This window comes from Clinocottus analis, unplaced genomic scaffold (assembly GCF_023055335.1).
Source record: "Clinocottus analis isolate CAN_PGR_092001 unplaced genomic scaffold, fCliAna1.0.p SCAF_1, whole genome shotgun sequence".
Taxonomy (NCBI): Eukaryota; Metazoa; Chordata; class Actinopteri; order Perciformes; family Cottidae; genus Clinocottus; species Clinocottus analis.
Window position 1 is genome coordinate 5,536,927 of NW_027175820.1, and position 16,506 is coordinate 5,553,432.

The 16,506-nt window shown below is 39.7% G+C and overlaps 1 protein-coding gene across 4 annotated transcripts in view; it reads right to left on the reverse strand.

Moving 5' to 3' along the window:
* The window catches only part of tspan4a (tetraspanin 4a), a 132,552-nt gene that overhangs the window by 51,130 nt on the left and 64,916 nt on the right, over positions 1-16,506 (reverse strand). For all 4 annotated transcript variants that reach the window (XM_068577570.1, XM_068577587.1, XM_068577562.1 and 1 more), the window contains one exon: positions 1,886-2,077. In XM_068577570.1, coding sequence (XP_068433671.1) covers positions 1,886-2,077 — 192 coding nt within the window. The remainder of the gene's footprint in view (positions 1-1,885; positions 2,078-16,506) is intronic.

The window sequence follows — 16,506 nt, forward strand, 5'->3', positions numbered from 1 at the left end:
CTTTTTTCCTGGAGTCTGTATATGAGCTAGGAAAAATCCTTTACAAAAGGGAAATTGGAAATTGTTCCAACAGATGTTGCAGGTCTGATGTTCCAGCTGGTACCGACCAACGAGGCACAAATTCACAAAATCATAAGCTCTCGAAAAAGCTCCAAATGCAGAGATGCTTTTCAATTTGACACCATGTTTGTGAAATCTCACAAAGATACTTTAACTCCCCCCATTGCTCATTTAATTAATTTGTCCATTAAGCACAGCTCGTTCCCTGATGTCTGGAAATGTGCCATTGTTACACCTGTTTTTAAATCTGGAGACCGCCTTGAAGGCAGTCATTACAGGCCGATAAGCATATTGCCAGTGCTGTCAAAGGTTGCAGAGAAAGTCGTCATTCAACAACTGACAACATTTCTTGACACGAGCACTTTTAGACTACATTGTGTGCAGTTTGCAACTAATTTTAGTTTTAGAACTAATCATTCCACAAAAACTGCTACCTTGCACGTAATAGAGAAAATTAAATCAAGCCTCGATAAAGGAGGAGTAGTTAGTACTGTGTTTGTAGATCTAAGTAAAGCTTTTGAAACAGTTATTCATGATGTTCTACTATCGAAACTCTCAAAATGTAACTTCTCGTCTGAAGCACTGGCATGGATGTCCTCATATCAATTAAACAGGATGCAATGTGTTAAAGTTTATGATGCACTGTCCAGAAACCTGGAATGTAAAATGAGTGTTCCACAAGGGTCAGTATTGGATCCCTTATTATTTCGTTTGTATATAAATGATCTCCATGAACAGTGTCATGATGTAGAAATACAAATGTATGCAGATGGCACTGTTGTTTGCACACACGCAAAAACTCCTGAGTGAGCAGCTGCCAAGCTAACAAATACATTGGAGAGGATCTCACACTGGCTTAATCAGTCATGTCTGAGTCTAAATGTCAACAAGACAAAAGGGATGTTTTTCTCCAAAACCATGACACAACCTCCTGAGCTGATATTCTTATCAAAGGTGAAAGGATTGATATTGTTACTGATTTTAAATATCTTGGCATGATACTGGACTAAAATTTGAACTGCAAACAACATGTTAAAAGAATGGTCAAAACTAGAAAGTATAATCTGGCTAATTTAAAACATGACATTACAAACATTAAAAACTGTCTTTTGCTAGATGCTGCGAAGACTTTTATGCATGCCATGATCCTCTCACATATATCATATTGCATCAAATGTTGGGGGCAGGCTGGTGAAACAACCTTAAAACCACTGGAATGAAAAACATCGAACAAAAAGCCATTTGATTTCCATCATTGTTGGATACTGAAGATACACAATCTGCTGAGCTTTAGAAATTTTAGATTATTTACAAATATGTGCACGGTCAGATCCACGAGAATAGCCTTTATACGAGACTGCACTATTTCATTTCGCCGCACTGCATTTGGGCAATCATCCTTTACTGTGAAAAACAAATCAGTGGAACACCCTGACGTGGTGAAGAGCTGCAGCTCCATGAACACTTTAAAAAAACTTTGAAAAATCTGTTGAAGTCTGGTCAACACTGTACTCACTGAGCAAAATGATTATGGTTGGGATCACTTACTTTAAATATTTTTCTTTTATTTATTTTGAATTGTTTGTATTACTTACTTTGAACTATTTGCTCTTGTTTTATGTTTGTCCTGGTCTGTTAAGGGACTGCAGATGCAAATAAGCGATAGCTAAAATCTGGTACTGTGCATCAAATGGTAATACATTTATGTTTCAACTGTATGTGGTCCCTTTTAAGATGTATATATATATATGTTTTTTTTTTCATGCAAACAACAACTAAATGTAATATGAGGGTGAGACCGGCATCACATCCACACAAGACTTACCGTCAGCAGCAGGGGGCGGCTCTCTTTGACGGCCCCCACACAGCCCAAACAGCCAATCACCATGATTATGGTCCCCACCGCAATGAGCAAGTTGGCTGCCGACAGAGAGGGAAGGGATGATGATAGGGTGGCAAAGTTTCCCTGGGTCACGGAGAGCCAGACTCCCACTCCTAGTATGCCACATCCTCCCAACTGCAGAGGAAACACAGAGAAGTGTCAAGCTGTCAGCGAGGCAGAGAACACAATCAAACTCATCCGAAAAAACTGAAACGATGCATAGAAATAGCTGCAGAATTGTTGTGGCTTTTGTTTTTTGTTTTTTTTTTACAAGAAAGTTTGAGAAAGAGAAATCCCCCACCCAAAAAAACCTTAATGAACAAAAACACATTTGGATCATCAGAGGAGCAAAACAATCTGAGCCTCCAAAACAACCCAGTTTGAAGTCATAGCTCCACATTTGTGAAAATATGGTCATTTGCTTGAATCGAAAGCGAAAACCAGCTGCCAAGTAGCTTAGCTCTGCATGAAGACTGGAAACATGGGGAAGTCTGGCTCTGTGCAACGAAAACAAGATCTGCCCACTAGCACTTCTAAAGCTCAGTAATTAACATGTCATACCTTGTTTGCTTCAGACGAACAAAAAGAAAGGCAAAAATGACAAATTGTGTCCTGACATCAAACAATAACCCCCTGAAATCTCTGCTGGTTGCCGGGCGACTAATCTCTGCCAGAAAACCGTCCCGCTATCAGTCACGAGAATTCGCTTTTTGACATAAGTGAGAAATAATATGTATTTTTTTGATTTTAGCATTTTAGAGATGCTGGTGGGCATATTGTGTAACTTTAGGACAGAATCAGGCTTGTTTCCTTCCGCTTACAGTCTTTATGCTAAGCTATGCTAACTTGCAGCTTGGTGTATCTCATGAATTTAGAACGGGAGTGTTTTCAGCAGTCATTTGACTGGCGATTTGTTGTTGACCTCTCTAGGAAGAAAGCTAATGCTGCGTTCACAACAAAAGCGGTACAATTTTTTTCTGCGAGTAGATTAAGGCACTAGTCAAGGCACTGACGCAAATGGTTGGAAACAACGCAAATTGGTCAGAGAAAATGAGCAGAATAATGTGATTTTACTTTGCTGTGACAAGAGTGTGGATGAGGCATTTAGTAACTCCACTGCTCATTTTAGTCGTACCCACAAAACCTCAACTCAGTGAGTCTGCGACTCTCTATAAGTCAGTTTTGTTTAACCGTTAGCCGGTCGCGATGGCACAGTACACATAAAAATGGCTGCCGCTCTGACCATTCTTCTACAAATGAATGACTTCCTATCATGTAGCTTATAGAAATAGGATATGAGTAGAGCAGATATTGAACAGTTTCCAGTGGTCATAACTAGTACAAAATGATTTTACCAAAAAATAACACTTTCAGATCTGTTTTATATTCACACGGACTTATGGCGAACAAAGCAAGAGTCAGTCATGTAGACTGGTAACTGATTTATGGGGTGGTTTTGGTGACAGTCATCATGCATCCTCATATGAAGAACCCACGGCGTGGAAAATAAAATGGCGATCGTGTAACACATTGTTGCACCAAATGTACTTATGTGACTGCTCTGCTTCATGAGCATTATTAGTCCTGATTGCAACTGGACCTGATAAATGATGAATAATGCAAAGTGATTGGGAAGCAGGCCATGTCTTACTGTAATATTAAAGGAAGGATAGCGGCTGTGTGGTCGCTTCTTTCTCACTCGCTTTTTAATGAGGAATTTGTCTTTTATCTTTTCCATGTATGAGAGGAACTCTGCTCTCGTGTGCTAACACGTTGGTATTTTCACCAAATGATCTTGCATAATTATATAGGGGTATATAGATTGTTCCAACCGATCTCTTTTGAACATCGCCTTCCTTAGAGTTCCCTCAATAAGCATATTCATTTAAACCACATATCTACTCTCATAATTCAGTGAGTGAGTCTACTTTGCTTTCACGTCATTGAGCCGTTTGAACCAAACAAGTGAGCTGAGAAAGCTCCCAGAAAGATTCCAAAATAACACCAGCGCAGAGATGTTTGCCGCCAGTAAAAGTGATACGTTTGAAGACAAACTCCATATTGTACCCAACAAAAAAGTAGAAAACTTTATGCACTTAAAATAATATTTGAATCAATAACAAAATTGCCACCCCACCTATATAACTTGTCTGCTTTTGGGCATTCATTGGGTTCAGATATGGATAAATAGTTACTGAAATACTACTAAAATACTACGTATTATTTGTCTTTAGGTCCAGGCAAAGCACGCTGGTTGAGGTTAGGTAAATATTGTGGTTTTGGTTAAATGCTGCTAATCCCTTTGTGATTTATAAATGAACATCATGCTGTGTTAAAAAAGACTTGAAACTAGAGCTTGACACCATAAACTCATGTTTACAATGTTTACTGAGGGAATAAAGAGGGTTTAAGATGCTTTTCAGAATTAAAGGTATCCTAAAATACCACCTGTGGTTTAGTTCCCATAGTACATATGGACAACTGACATACATTGACAACAAATGTAATTAGCATTACTTCAAAATATTTTCTCATTATGTTAATAGTTTACATAATTTGGTCGGCATGACATTTCCTTTGAAACATTTTTGCTGTTTTTCCACTTAATTTCTGGGCGACTGTTGGCTCACCTCAACCCTGTCTCTTTTTAATAACTGTTTTGATGCACATGGTCCGTAATTCTTTGAACATTTCAAAGAAAAAAAAGTGTGAATTTCGCATGAATCACACTGCATCGTGGTATTAGGCTAATTATCACCTCCACTAAAGAGTTTCGGTGTTTAATATTTCAGAGCAATGTTTGAAGAATCCAGCTGCTCTGGGAGGAAATCTGCACTCCTCGGAGTCCAAAGATCCTGTTTCTTCTTTTTGAATTTCCAAAAGAATCACAGCAGGTTTTCCTTCAGAGGCACAGAATGATAACGAAAAACAGTGACAAGTATACGAAAGGATCATCAGACGCATGTGTTAGAAACATCCGCCGTACAAACACTCGCACTACGGCCACTTGCCATATCTCCCAGAGGCAATACGGTTTACATGGCTAAATACACAATTATTGTTTCTCCCCTCCAACTTTTATTTCTATTTCCAGCCTGAACACAAGTTCTTATTTAATGAGCTCTGGAAGTAGGGCAAGGCCAAAAAAAGGAAAAAAAAGCCTTCATGTGGGGGGCTCCATTTACTGAGGCAGGTTTCTGTTCACTTTCTAACACGGCCGGGAAGTTTCAGCTTCTCTGGGTCACGATGAACCCTTGTTACGCTCCAGAGAATGCTCTGTGATGAAGATTGGCCGCAGTAAGGGAGGCTAGGGATCAAGGAAAGGGAACGCTGGGAATTGATGCTGGTGAACATTTTGAGGTCAGATTTTTCAGCTCATGGGAGGGGAAGATATAAACATAGGAACATCTACAGAATTGTGTGTGTACAAATAGAATATATATATATATATCCCATTACTATCAAGTCATTGCTGGCTTCATCCGTCTATTTTAATAGGGGTGCAAACGGATCCTAAACCTCACAGTTTAGATTGTATCACGGATGTAAGTTGTGTATCGGATCAGCACAAAAGAAAAAGAGAAAGCAAATATAAATTTTAGATATGCTTTTTTTTGCAGGTACCAATTGTCAATCCATAGGCCAATAAAGATCATTTTACTTTTGTTACAGCAGCTGGTTGGCAAGACTCCACAAGGTTGTTTCACCTCAAAAATAATTTAAACTACTCTTTCTTATAGTCATCGATCATGATTATTTGCACATTAATCCACAATACAACTGTTTAGTGAATACAAAATCTTTTCATTAGTAATTTTAATGATGTATTTTAAGCTGTTTAGAAGGAAGTTAAACAAAACATAATTCATATCTAATATCTATTTTATGTTGCTGTGAAAAATTCCCTTTCAAACGGATCTATTCAGGTTTCCCGCCAAAAACAACATTTTACAAGATAACATGTTTAATAATTTTGTTAATAATTTAAGATAACAACGTAATAATGTACCTTTGGCCATTACTAATTTTCACTGAACAGAGCCTGAACGCATCACAATGTAACTTGATGGAACCTCCGTATGTTAGCACGTTAGCAGCGTTACTAGCTCTCTTCCTGTTAGTTTCCGCATAGGTTTGATGTTTACTATGTAAACGTATCAGGAAACAGAAAGCATTAATGCTGATGTCCTAATTGCATCGTTTGTACTGAACAGCAGCAGTACTGTATTTCAGTAGTATTTCACACTGTGATGGTTAAACTGTGTAACTAATCCACTGGATGGCAGATAAACATGCCAGGTTTATCTTAGCATAAAGACTGGAAGCAGAAGGAAACACCTAGCATGATTCTAAATCTCGCTACCTCACATGTTGTATCTTGTAATTGTCGAAAAGAATCGAAGTGACTGAACGCGGGACTGTTTTCTAGCAGGGATTGGATGCTGGTGGAGCACAGTCACACGTCCCTTCTTCTCTATTCTATTTCTACGCTCAGGATTAACTTCAAGCAAACATTTAATCATCACTGTTCCCAATCCGTGATCTTGTTTGTATTGAAGTTCCTTCCAAGTAGCAGCTTTTACTTTCACTATGATCACATCTGATCTTGATTAGCACCCCAACCCCTCCCAAAACAAACAAACAAAAAAAACAGCCGTTTAAATCTTTACAGTCACACTGATCCGCAGTGTTTAAATTGATAGCGCCATCTGGACCGCCTCCTCTTTTCACAGCAGGTCTGTGCGTTTGCAGCAGAGCGTCTGATTCTGGCTGCTGTTTAAAATGAGGCCCAGTCAGAGAACATAGTTTTCTTCAATAAATACCTTTCAACTAAAATGCCTTCATTGCGTCGGAAACATCACTAAAGTTGACGCAGGAATGCCCACATTGATATGATTTAGATGTGCGATGAAATCAAGTCTCTCTGAATTTTTTCCCCCATAAAATATACATGCACGGTGGATGTACTTGACTCCTGGGCTCACGATGTGTAACACAGGTGGATGTTTTAATGACTACACTCACAGTACGGCGCTGCCAATGCTCTGATCTCTCTGCATTCATGAGCGTATGACTCTACAGCATGGGTCAGGAATACATAATAATATAGTGTTATAACGTTGGTATGAGTACGGTCCTAATCTGAATTTTGATTCATACATGAATAAAATGTAACGCTCTCGGAGGCCAAGGAGTAGTTCATGGGTACTGCAGCATGAAATGTTAGTTTGAATTTCAAAACTTCATGTATTATTTCTTCTGTGACACTTTGAAGTGTGTATCATGTATTCAGCTTGCCCCCAAAAGAGTGAAACCTGGTCCACTCTCACGGTTGCAGCCTGGTGATGAGGGTTTTCTTTCAACATATCAGGTTTCCAAAAGGGGATAAGGTTTAGAGCTAGTTGTTTGTTCTATTAACACAAGGGATTAAACACAAAAGGCAAATTCATTTTTAGATGCTTCTGGATGGTCTAAGACATCTACCATGTGATACAGACTTCTTTCTTTACAGGGCTTGTACCAAGGCAATAACGTAGTCCACGTTTGTGTTACAAGTTCACAGTAAATCTTTCCTCAACATCCTGTCGGTTGGTTTTTAGGGTTTTGCTGCGTACACTCGATGTCTTCTTGCTTCTCCACAGTACATTTTGTTCGTACACTCTCTGGTGTATCGGAGAATAATGCAACGAACATCGCTTCAACGCTTTTCTTGTGAGGAGCTCGCACGTCATCTGTAGCGAAGCCAAGCATGAGCGTGTACAAGCTTCAAGCCAGCGGGGGTTTACCGAGCATTCAATAAGCTTTACATGTTGGCCAAACCCAATTATTACATCTGAAGCTTAAGCCCTCATCATCTAAAACCAGTATTTATTAAAGATATAGATATATTTCAAACATAAGGATATTATTGTATATTATGAGTCATTTTCAGATCTGAATCATCAGTTCATTTTAACAAACTCTACAGACAAGTATTTATGACAGATTTTCCTTTTTTCTATTATATTTCAAACACTGACAGCAATGTGTATTTACACCAATGTGCACATTGGTGTAAATAGAATTCAGAACATGGAAAACAACATTAATAAGGTTATTATGATTATCTCTAGATTGTATGTATTGGACTTCTTGGTTCAGGTTCGGGGTCTTGGTTAAAAAACACTGACTGCCGGCGCTGTGCTGAGTCAAAATCCAATGTTTTGTTGATCTGTCCAATGACGCTGTCCTCTTCCATCTACAGATATTGGCTGCTCACCAACGCCACATTATTTACTACTTTAATCCCAATAGACAACATTCACAAGTCTACACAGCAGTGTTTTTTTATGCAGAATGACTTAAGACCTCCAAGAAACTTGTGCTCAAATCTCTGGTAAAGTATTTTTTGTTAAACCCCTAGCAGGAGCCTTAAGTGTATCACGCATGCGTGCAAGCGCACATGTATGCAGCTATGCACATACAATAAACGTTCAAGGAAGTTGTAATCCCTCTTGACTCTTTAGGAAAAAAAGTTATCTTTTGCATGACAGCTAACCGTTAGCGTACTGACAGCATTGAGCAAGTGACAGGCAGACAAATTAGAGATGAATTCAATTTCAAAGGTGCATTGCAGATGTTTGTATGTTAGGTTTGGTATTGATGAGTAAGACACAAGAACACACAATTTAAAGTGGCACTTTATTGTGATTCTTTGTGGAGAAACTTAGTTTTACAGATCTGTCGATGAACACAAATAATCTATTAGTCTTTTTTCTTTGGAGGTCATCTACTTTCAGCTCAGGCTTGATGTACACCGGCTTCTGAGAAGAAAAGACATCTGGCTCTTTAGCTGCTGGATGTTTGATTTTCTCCTCCAGCCAGTCGATGGAGAGGTGGGGGAAGGTACACCTGACTTGTCTAAGCTGCTTTCCTGAAATCCTTTTTGTGGACGGGCTGGAGTGAACCTCCAGGGCTCGAACACGTTCACGAGCAGCTTGAGAACAAAAACTAAATCCATGTGGAGCTGGTTTCGTGTTGGATTGAGCTGGTTTGGATTCTCAGTGGACTCGGCACTATGAGCAATCCTCTCACTTTACACAGATTCATTTGATCTTCATATACAATATTTAACTTAATGGAACATTACACAGATTTGCTTGATGAGGCATAACATTGAACTTCAATATTTTGAACTAAGAAAGGCCATAAAAGCTTTCTCACAAGTTCCATTTTAATAACATCTGAAAGGTTAATAACTTTCTTAGACTGTGTGGCCCAAGGCCTTCCTGTATCCTTCTGAGGGTCGACCAGTTTCGTTTGGTAAATGTTTACACCTGACATTTTAGTTTCCATCCACAGCAGCCCACACACTTCCAGGGTGTCAGAACTGAACAAGACTGGGTGGCCATCATTGATTATTGTTTTTTAAAATCTCTGCCATCAGGACATTCTACAGTGTCCAATAGCAAAACTCTGTATAATTTCTGCTGGAAAACTACTAACTTCTCAAACACAGGAATGTTTCAAATAGATAAATGTAACTTCAGAATAAAATATTTTCACAACATGTCTGTGTGTCATTTGTATTTGTATGTGTATTTTCATGTGTTATTAATAGGCCACTGAATTTGCCTTTTTGTGTGTCACTTAACGGCACGTCATTGCTGTGAAACGGTCGCGGTTAGGTTTAGTTAGTTGGGTTTAGAAAAAACATATGTTTGGGTAAAATAACTACCGCAACCAAGTAAATTTCATAGGTAAACAAAGTAACATAATTACAGAAAAACGCCACTAATGTAAAAAAAACAACAAAAAAACAACAACGACACTTTGGGGCACCGGTCTCCTGTGCAAAGAGTTCTGTATTCGTTTGCAACCCCCGGCCCACCACTACAAGACCCACCCACATGTCACACTACATGATGTGTTCAGAGCGTACCACTCTTGTGAGGATTCGTTTACAGCCTACACAACGTACACATTACACACAAAAAGCAAGTAAAAGTGTTTTTTATAGCTAAACTACCTACAAATTGGATGGTCCTGAGTTACCAGGACGCTATTGAGTCCTCAGACAATCAGGAGAGATCCGTAAGGAGTGATTAAAGGAGTCCATCGACATGGCGCACAATAGGAAAGTTGAAGAAAAGTCTTTCTTTGCCATTTCGATCCCATCGTTATGTCATATTTAAGGAATTTCTTTACCCGGGTGAATTGGAGCAGACTTCTGATGACTGGTCTGATGAATGTTGAAGGTGAAAGGTGTGGAGGACGGTTGCACTGCCCTGACAATCACAGAGATTTTGTGGCACAATCCTGTCGGTATAACTGGCGGTGAACGCCTCCAGTTGGTTGATGATTGAGTTGGACCCAGGAACAAACAGAAAGGGCGTCAAAGCGTGAAGATAGTCTCACTGATTGAACAAAAGAAAGAACTCTGAAAGACGTTTTGTTCTATGACGTCTGCTGCAGCAGGAGCAGCCTATAGGTTTAGTAATGAAGACACCAGTAATGTGGGCGGTCTCTGTTTATTGATTTTCTTTTTCTCTTTTTTGCTCCAGCTGTTGTGCAATCCTACCACATTTGTTTGCTGAAAAGCTTTGAACTCAAGTGAAATATAAACTTAGCAGGCTAGATAGCAGATTCATCTTACTAACAGGTCGAAGCGTTGAGAGTAAATTGTACATCCTTTAAGATACTCTTTTTATCCACCAGCTCTCCTGAGGGCTATGCACTCCCTCTGTGGTTTTAAAGTTGTGTTTTATTTACAAATGTCGGCCATACTCAGCAAGAAAACGGCAAACATTCAGTTATTCTTCGGCTTCTGTTGGAAGCAGAGGATGGACATGATCTTATGATATGTCTCAACTAGAATTAACGCCTATAGTTTGTATTGCCACTGCTGATAAATTTACATCCACATCGGTCCAAAATGTTCAGAAATTTGCATGTTAATTATTGAGTTATGGCTAAAAGTGTCTTTTGTGAGGTCAATTCAGTCTCCAGTGCCGAAAACATAAGGCCTCTGCACATTGGTGTCACTGGAGCGAAGGCACGGAAATCCAGTACAGGATTATACTTGCCATTTGCCACCCATGTATATAGTACCATGATCAATAAAGCTTGTAGCTTTTATTAACTGCACTGACTTTTGAAACAATGTTGTTTACAGTAAATCTTCAACAAAAACAAAAATATTTTTATATTTTAAAGTTTTTCTTTTTTAAGTTTCTGTCTGGTGCTCTGATTTTGTGACCTGAAAATGTAAAATAAAAACATATTTGAGAGATTTACGAGGTGCTTGTGGTGGAACGTAACTGGAGCTGGGCTCAGCTGGCAGGAATTGTCGACCCCATGCAGGAATTTGAAATGTTGCTCTATGGTAGCTGCTTCAGAGCCCCTGAATCTTTGGGGAGAATAGGAAACCTTGTTGCCAACATTGAGCAAAAAGTCCAAAAAAAAACTTTCAACATATTGTAATTTAAGTCGTTCAAGGGAAAATTATACTTCTGCAACTGCTCTCGGCTCTGTTTTTAGGCTTCAGTCAATCTGGCCCATGATGGGAGATTTTGGCTGGTCACAGCTGTTCCTATTGGGCTGAATACAGATGGCCATGCCCTGTATGAGGACAGGTGTTTAAAAATGAATGACTAGTATTTGTACAGGTTACTGCAAGAAGGATGTTGCTAAAAGTCAAACACGTCAAAGTTAAACACGTTCCCAGTGGGTGTTGGGAACCTCAAGATTACGTTTCAGCTCTTTGCAGATGATGTGGTTCTGTTGGTTCCATCAGACCATGACCTTCAGCAGGCAATCGAATGTAAAGTGACTGTGATGACAGTCGGTGCCTCCAAGTCTAAGGCCATGGTTCTCTGCTGGAAAACAGTGAAATGGGGTTGAGAGTGCGTCACTGTCCCAAGCGATGGAGTCCTGTTCAAGAGTGACGGTGAAGTGGATTGTTAGATGGACAGGCGGTTTGATGCGGCTTCAGCTGTGATACTGGCATTGTACCGGACTGCTGTGGTGAAGGCCAAGCTCTCGATTCACCAGTCAATCTACGTTCATCTATGGTCAAGAGCTTCATGTGGCGATCAAAAGAAGGAGATTCTCGATACAAGCGGACAAAATGACCTTTCTTCTTAGGTTGTCTGGGTTCAGCCTTTAGAAGCTCAGACATCCACAGTAGAGATGCGGTTGAGGCGTATTGGGCATCTGATCAGGATGCCTTCTGGAAGCCTCCCTTGAGAGATTTTCTGGGTGCTTGGGGTTCTTCTGGTAGAGCTGTAAAGCATTGCTGTTGAGAGGGACGTCTGAAATACCCTCCTTATCCTGCTACCCGCCACGGATAAGCTGAAGATAATAGATGGATGCATGGTGCTATAAATACTTGTGTAGCTTCTTGTATGAAGCTTGTGCACATGGGTGTGCTTGTCTGGAGGGAAGGGCGTAGGACAAAGAGCAGAGCGGCAGGGTTTTTAATTCTGGCATTTGGCTCGCCTTTTCCAGAAAACTGGAATTCCAAAAAGAAAGGTTTTTATGGAATTGTTGCCATATGCCCCACAAACATACTGCCTACTCCAGCTTTAAATACAGCAGCTAGCATAATCATATCTTTACATTATAATATAAAGGTTTTAGCTCATTAGCAGTATTGTATTTTCATTACTATTATTATTATTATTAATAATAATAATAAGTAAAACGTTAATTAATGTACTGCTGTGGTCCTTTTAACTACATGTAACATGGAGCACATTGTGATAACAGACATTAAGACTTGGTCACGACATTGAATCCTCTTATTCCAAACAGAAAAATTAAAATTTAATAAGCCCAAATCATGCATTCTGCAAAATGTGTGTTTTTGTTAGTGAGCCATCGTGTAAACAGGAGAAACCTTTAGGCTGTTTGCTGCTTTCGGATTGGGAATTCAAAGATGCTCGACATCCTACCAAATTGTTGCCATGGAGAGCGAAAACACCAAACTTCCCTCCAGCACCTCATTCTCTGGTTATATTCAGCTCTAAAGTGCAGAGAGACGCTGCAACACAAACCCATGCAGCTAGAAGTACAGTATATAAATGTCAGCATCTAAATGTGTTGCTAATTAAATCAAGACAAACTAACTTCCTTTAGCCAGTGTGGTTCAACATGTGCTACAAAAATGAAATTGGTAACTGAAAACATTGCATATTTTGACAGAGCATGACTTGCTTACTAAAACTATGGGAGGTTATTAACGCCAATCAAATTTCACACCAGCAACCCATTTGCACAGACAAATTAATTAATTTCCACTAATTCAAAACTCCACCCCTCCCCCCATCCATTTAAAGTAATTTGTGGCTAATGCTACGCCCATTGTTCCCCACATCTGTTCATTTTAACAAAGTAGTTTTTTTACAAGGAGTGAGAAGAGAGGAGAAAATAACAAAAACATCCTTCTTGTTTGGAGGAGGAATAATGCATCATGTGAGAAAAATGGTCTCGCATGACCGAGCCCGAAATCAAAGAGTCAATAATGGACCGTATAATGCATTCTCTCTTTGATCTGGATTGTCGCAAGAGGTACACGATTATGTTTCATCATTGATGTGAAATGCAAAAGAAAAACGCTGATTTAAATCTGCTGAATATGACATGAAGCCACAAAGACGGTGATAACCAGTTAGTCTCTCTTTGAACATTTGACAAACATTAAGACGTTGACGAACATTGAGGAAGAATTTAAAGTTGCTTTGTAAACTTCAGACACTCAAACTAAATTCTACCTTTTTTTCTAACTCTTTGGAGTTGAGATTTACATAAACCTGTTACAATTCATCCATAATCTTATCACTCTAGAAATATTATGCAATTTAACAGCCTTTGAGCTTGTGTCACAATTTTATATGGTGTTAAAAAACGTACTCACTAATCACATCAAGAGATTTGACTCTTTATATAAGTGATTTATGGGACGGACAAATCTCATCCCACAAATCTCTTATTTGATCTGCTTTGACATGAAATTGCTTTGCCAGAATTTTGCAATTCATGGCAGGAAAGATTAGAGCCCACGGAAAATATACTGTAGGAGGGTTGATGAGTCATTGTGATAAACTCTCATTCCCACTCGCAGGCCTCTGCAATTCCTCACCTGTCCACTAGTCACCCATTTCTTGTTTTTCCATCTGTACGTCTGTTCTTGGTTTATATTATCAGCGTTAAACTTCATGATTTATCATTCTCTCCACGGAAAGTAATATTGAGGGCCGGGGAAAAGGGATGGGCTATATCTGATGTCCCTGGTTCTTTAAATCAGAGTCCCTTTGATCTTTTCCCATCAACAATATTGGGGAAAAGATCAAGGGGATCTAGTGTGTTTCCTCACACTATGAGGACACACATTCTACAGTTATTGCCCCCTCTGTTACACATTTTAGATTTGCAGGGAGGGAGGGAAATTGAGGGAATCTCAAATCCCAGATGAAGAGCACCAAGCTTCGAAGCAAATTTAGCCATTTTGGCCAAACTGTGGAATGCCATGCCAATGCCATTGGGCCCAGAAAGACTTTTACCCATAGGTCTTATAATGGGAAAGATTTTTGTGTGTAAATCAACTTCCAAGTACAAACCTTTAAATTGACAATTTTTACAATTTTGTAAAAGCTATAAAATGTACTAATAGGTGAATCCCTCATTACATTCCTTCCTGTGTTTATATGACTGAGCCCAACAACAAGGTTTGATCGAGGGCTAAGGGAACGTTAGTTTGCTTGATCTTTGTGTCCACGGATGCAGGACCAGTGCAGGACTTTGGCGTAATGTTATGCTCTGAATACAACATTCTTGACCTAATGCATCTGAGCACTGAGCCAATGAGCAACATTCATAGCATTGAACAGGGCGTGCTACATTTTAAATCAAGATCATATATATGGCCTCCCCACAGCGCTCAACATCGCGACGACTGAAGTGCAAACAGCGCCAACAACAGCAACGATGCTGACGGCTAAAAGTATTTACCTGAAGGGAATCGGAGAGTTGGCGCTATGCTTCAACAACATCAGCCGCAACCGCCGTATGACGGCAGTGCTAACTGCTCGCCTGCTAACATGTACTGAAAGGCATGTACTATGTACATGTAGTATATAAAAATACCCCGAAAGAAGCTTGGATTACAATTCACACTGAGGAGGCTGGTCTCATCCAGTTGCACAGAGGAAGGGAAGGGAGGTGTCCTTCTTAGCTCAGGTAGACATTAACCCTCTTTATCTTTACAAAGACAATAGAAGTGTGCCATTATATTAATGCTCTGAATGTCATCCAAAGAACCTTTTAAGGAGGTTGTTTTTGTAAGTTTCAAAAGAAGCTCACTCCCCTGTTTTTTGCTGTTTTTCCTGACCTCCTGCAGTGTACGTCTCACCTTGCTGCAGTGATCTATAAGTGTTCTCCGAGGGGTGGTCACTTCATCATAACATCCCGCTGGATGTGTTTATGGGGGCATCAGGACACACTTTAACTATATCTGTGCAGCGATACACTGATTTACAGCTCGCTGTTCTTCTCGTAACCTTGTCCCAGACCGTTTCAGAGAACTGCTGCAAAAACTTTCCTGCTCAGCCCGTTCGTCTGCATTTTGTGGAGGCAAGGCAAGGCATGTTTATTTGTGTAGCACATTTCAACAACGAGGTTCAAAGTGCTTCACATGAAACCATTACAAGAAAACATAATGCAGATTTAAAAACAGTTAAGAAAACATTTAAACAGTCAAAAAGCAAAATATAATGAACAAAAGTTGCACTGCAGTTTAAGAAATAAAATGCAGTGGTGAGATGCAGCAATTGAATCTGGCTCAATTAAAGGCAACAGCAAACAGAAAAGTTTTCAATCTGGATTTAAAGGAGCTGAGGGTCTCAGCAGACTTGCAGCTTTCAGGGACCTTTTTCCAGATATGTGGAGCAGAAAAGCTGAACGCTGCGTCTTCATGTTTAGTTCTGACTCTTGGAACAGAAAGTAGACCCGTCCCAGACCACCTGAGGGGTCGGGATGGTTCATAAGGGAGCAGCAGATCACAAACATACCTAGGCCCTAAACCATTCAGTGCTTTATAAACCAGCAGCAGGATTTAAAAGTCAATGGGAAGGACTTATGTTGCCAGGAGCTGTACGATATTATGTGAAGGAGTTTGTTGGCAGGTCACGTCTATGTTTAATCGAGCATGAGATAAAGGCACACATTTAAGATGCAGGATGCTTTAAGGGTGGTAACTGGCACTGTGGGTTTGTACCTGATGTGGGTGCGTGCTGAATATCTGAATACACAGAATGCAAGTTTGACGAATCCCTTTCAGCCCCTGAATGCTTCATCCGACAAACAAATCTGATCTCGATCTTCTTTTATTTTATTCGCAGAGTTGGTGTGATGAAATGTAATAAAAAGCCAGTGTTACACAATCAGACAGCCTCTGCTGTAATGTTTTACCGATGCAATAAGCTCCCTGTTTAATGGGTTTAAAACAGAACGTGTGACGTAATAGAAGATGGTGTTCAGTAAAGTTGCCGTGAATTCATTATTGAAATGAACAGCATGAATTACAA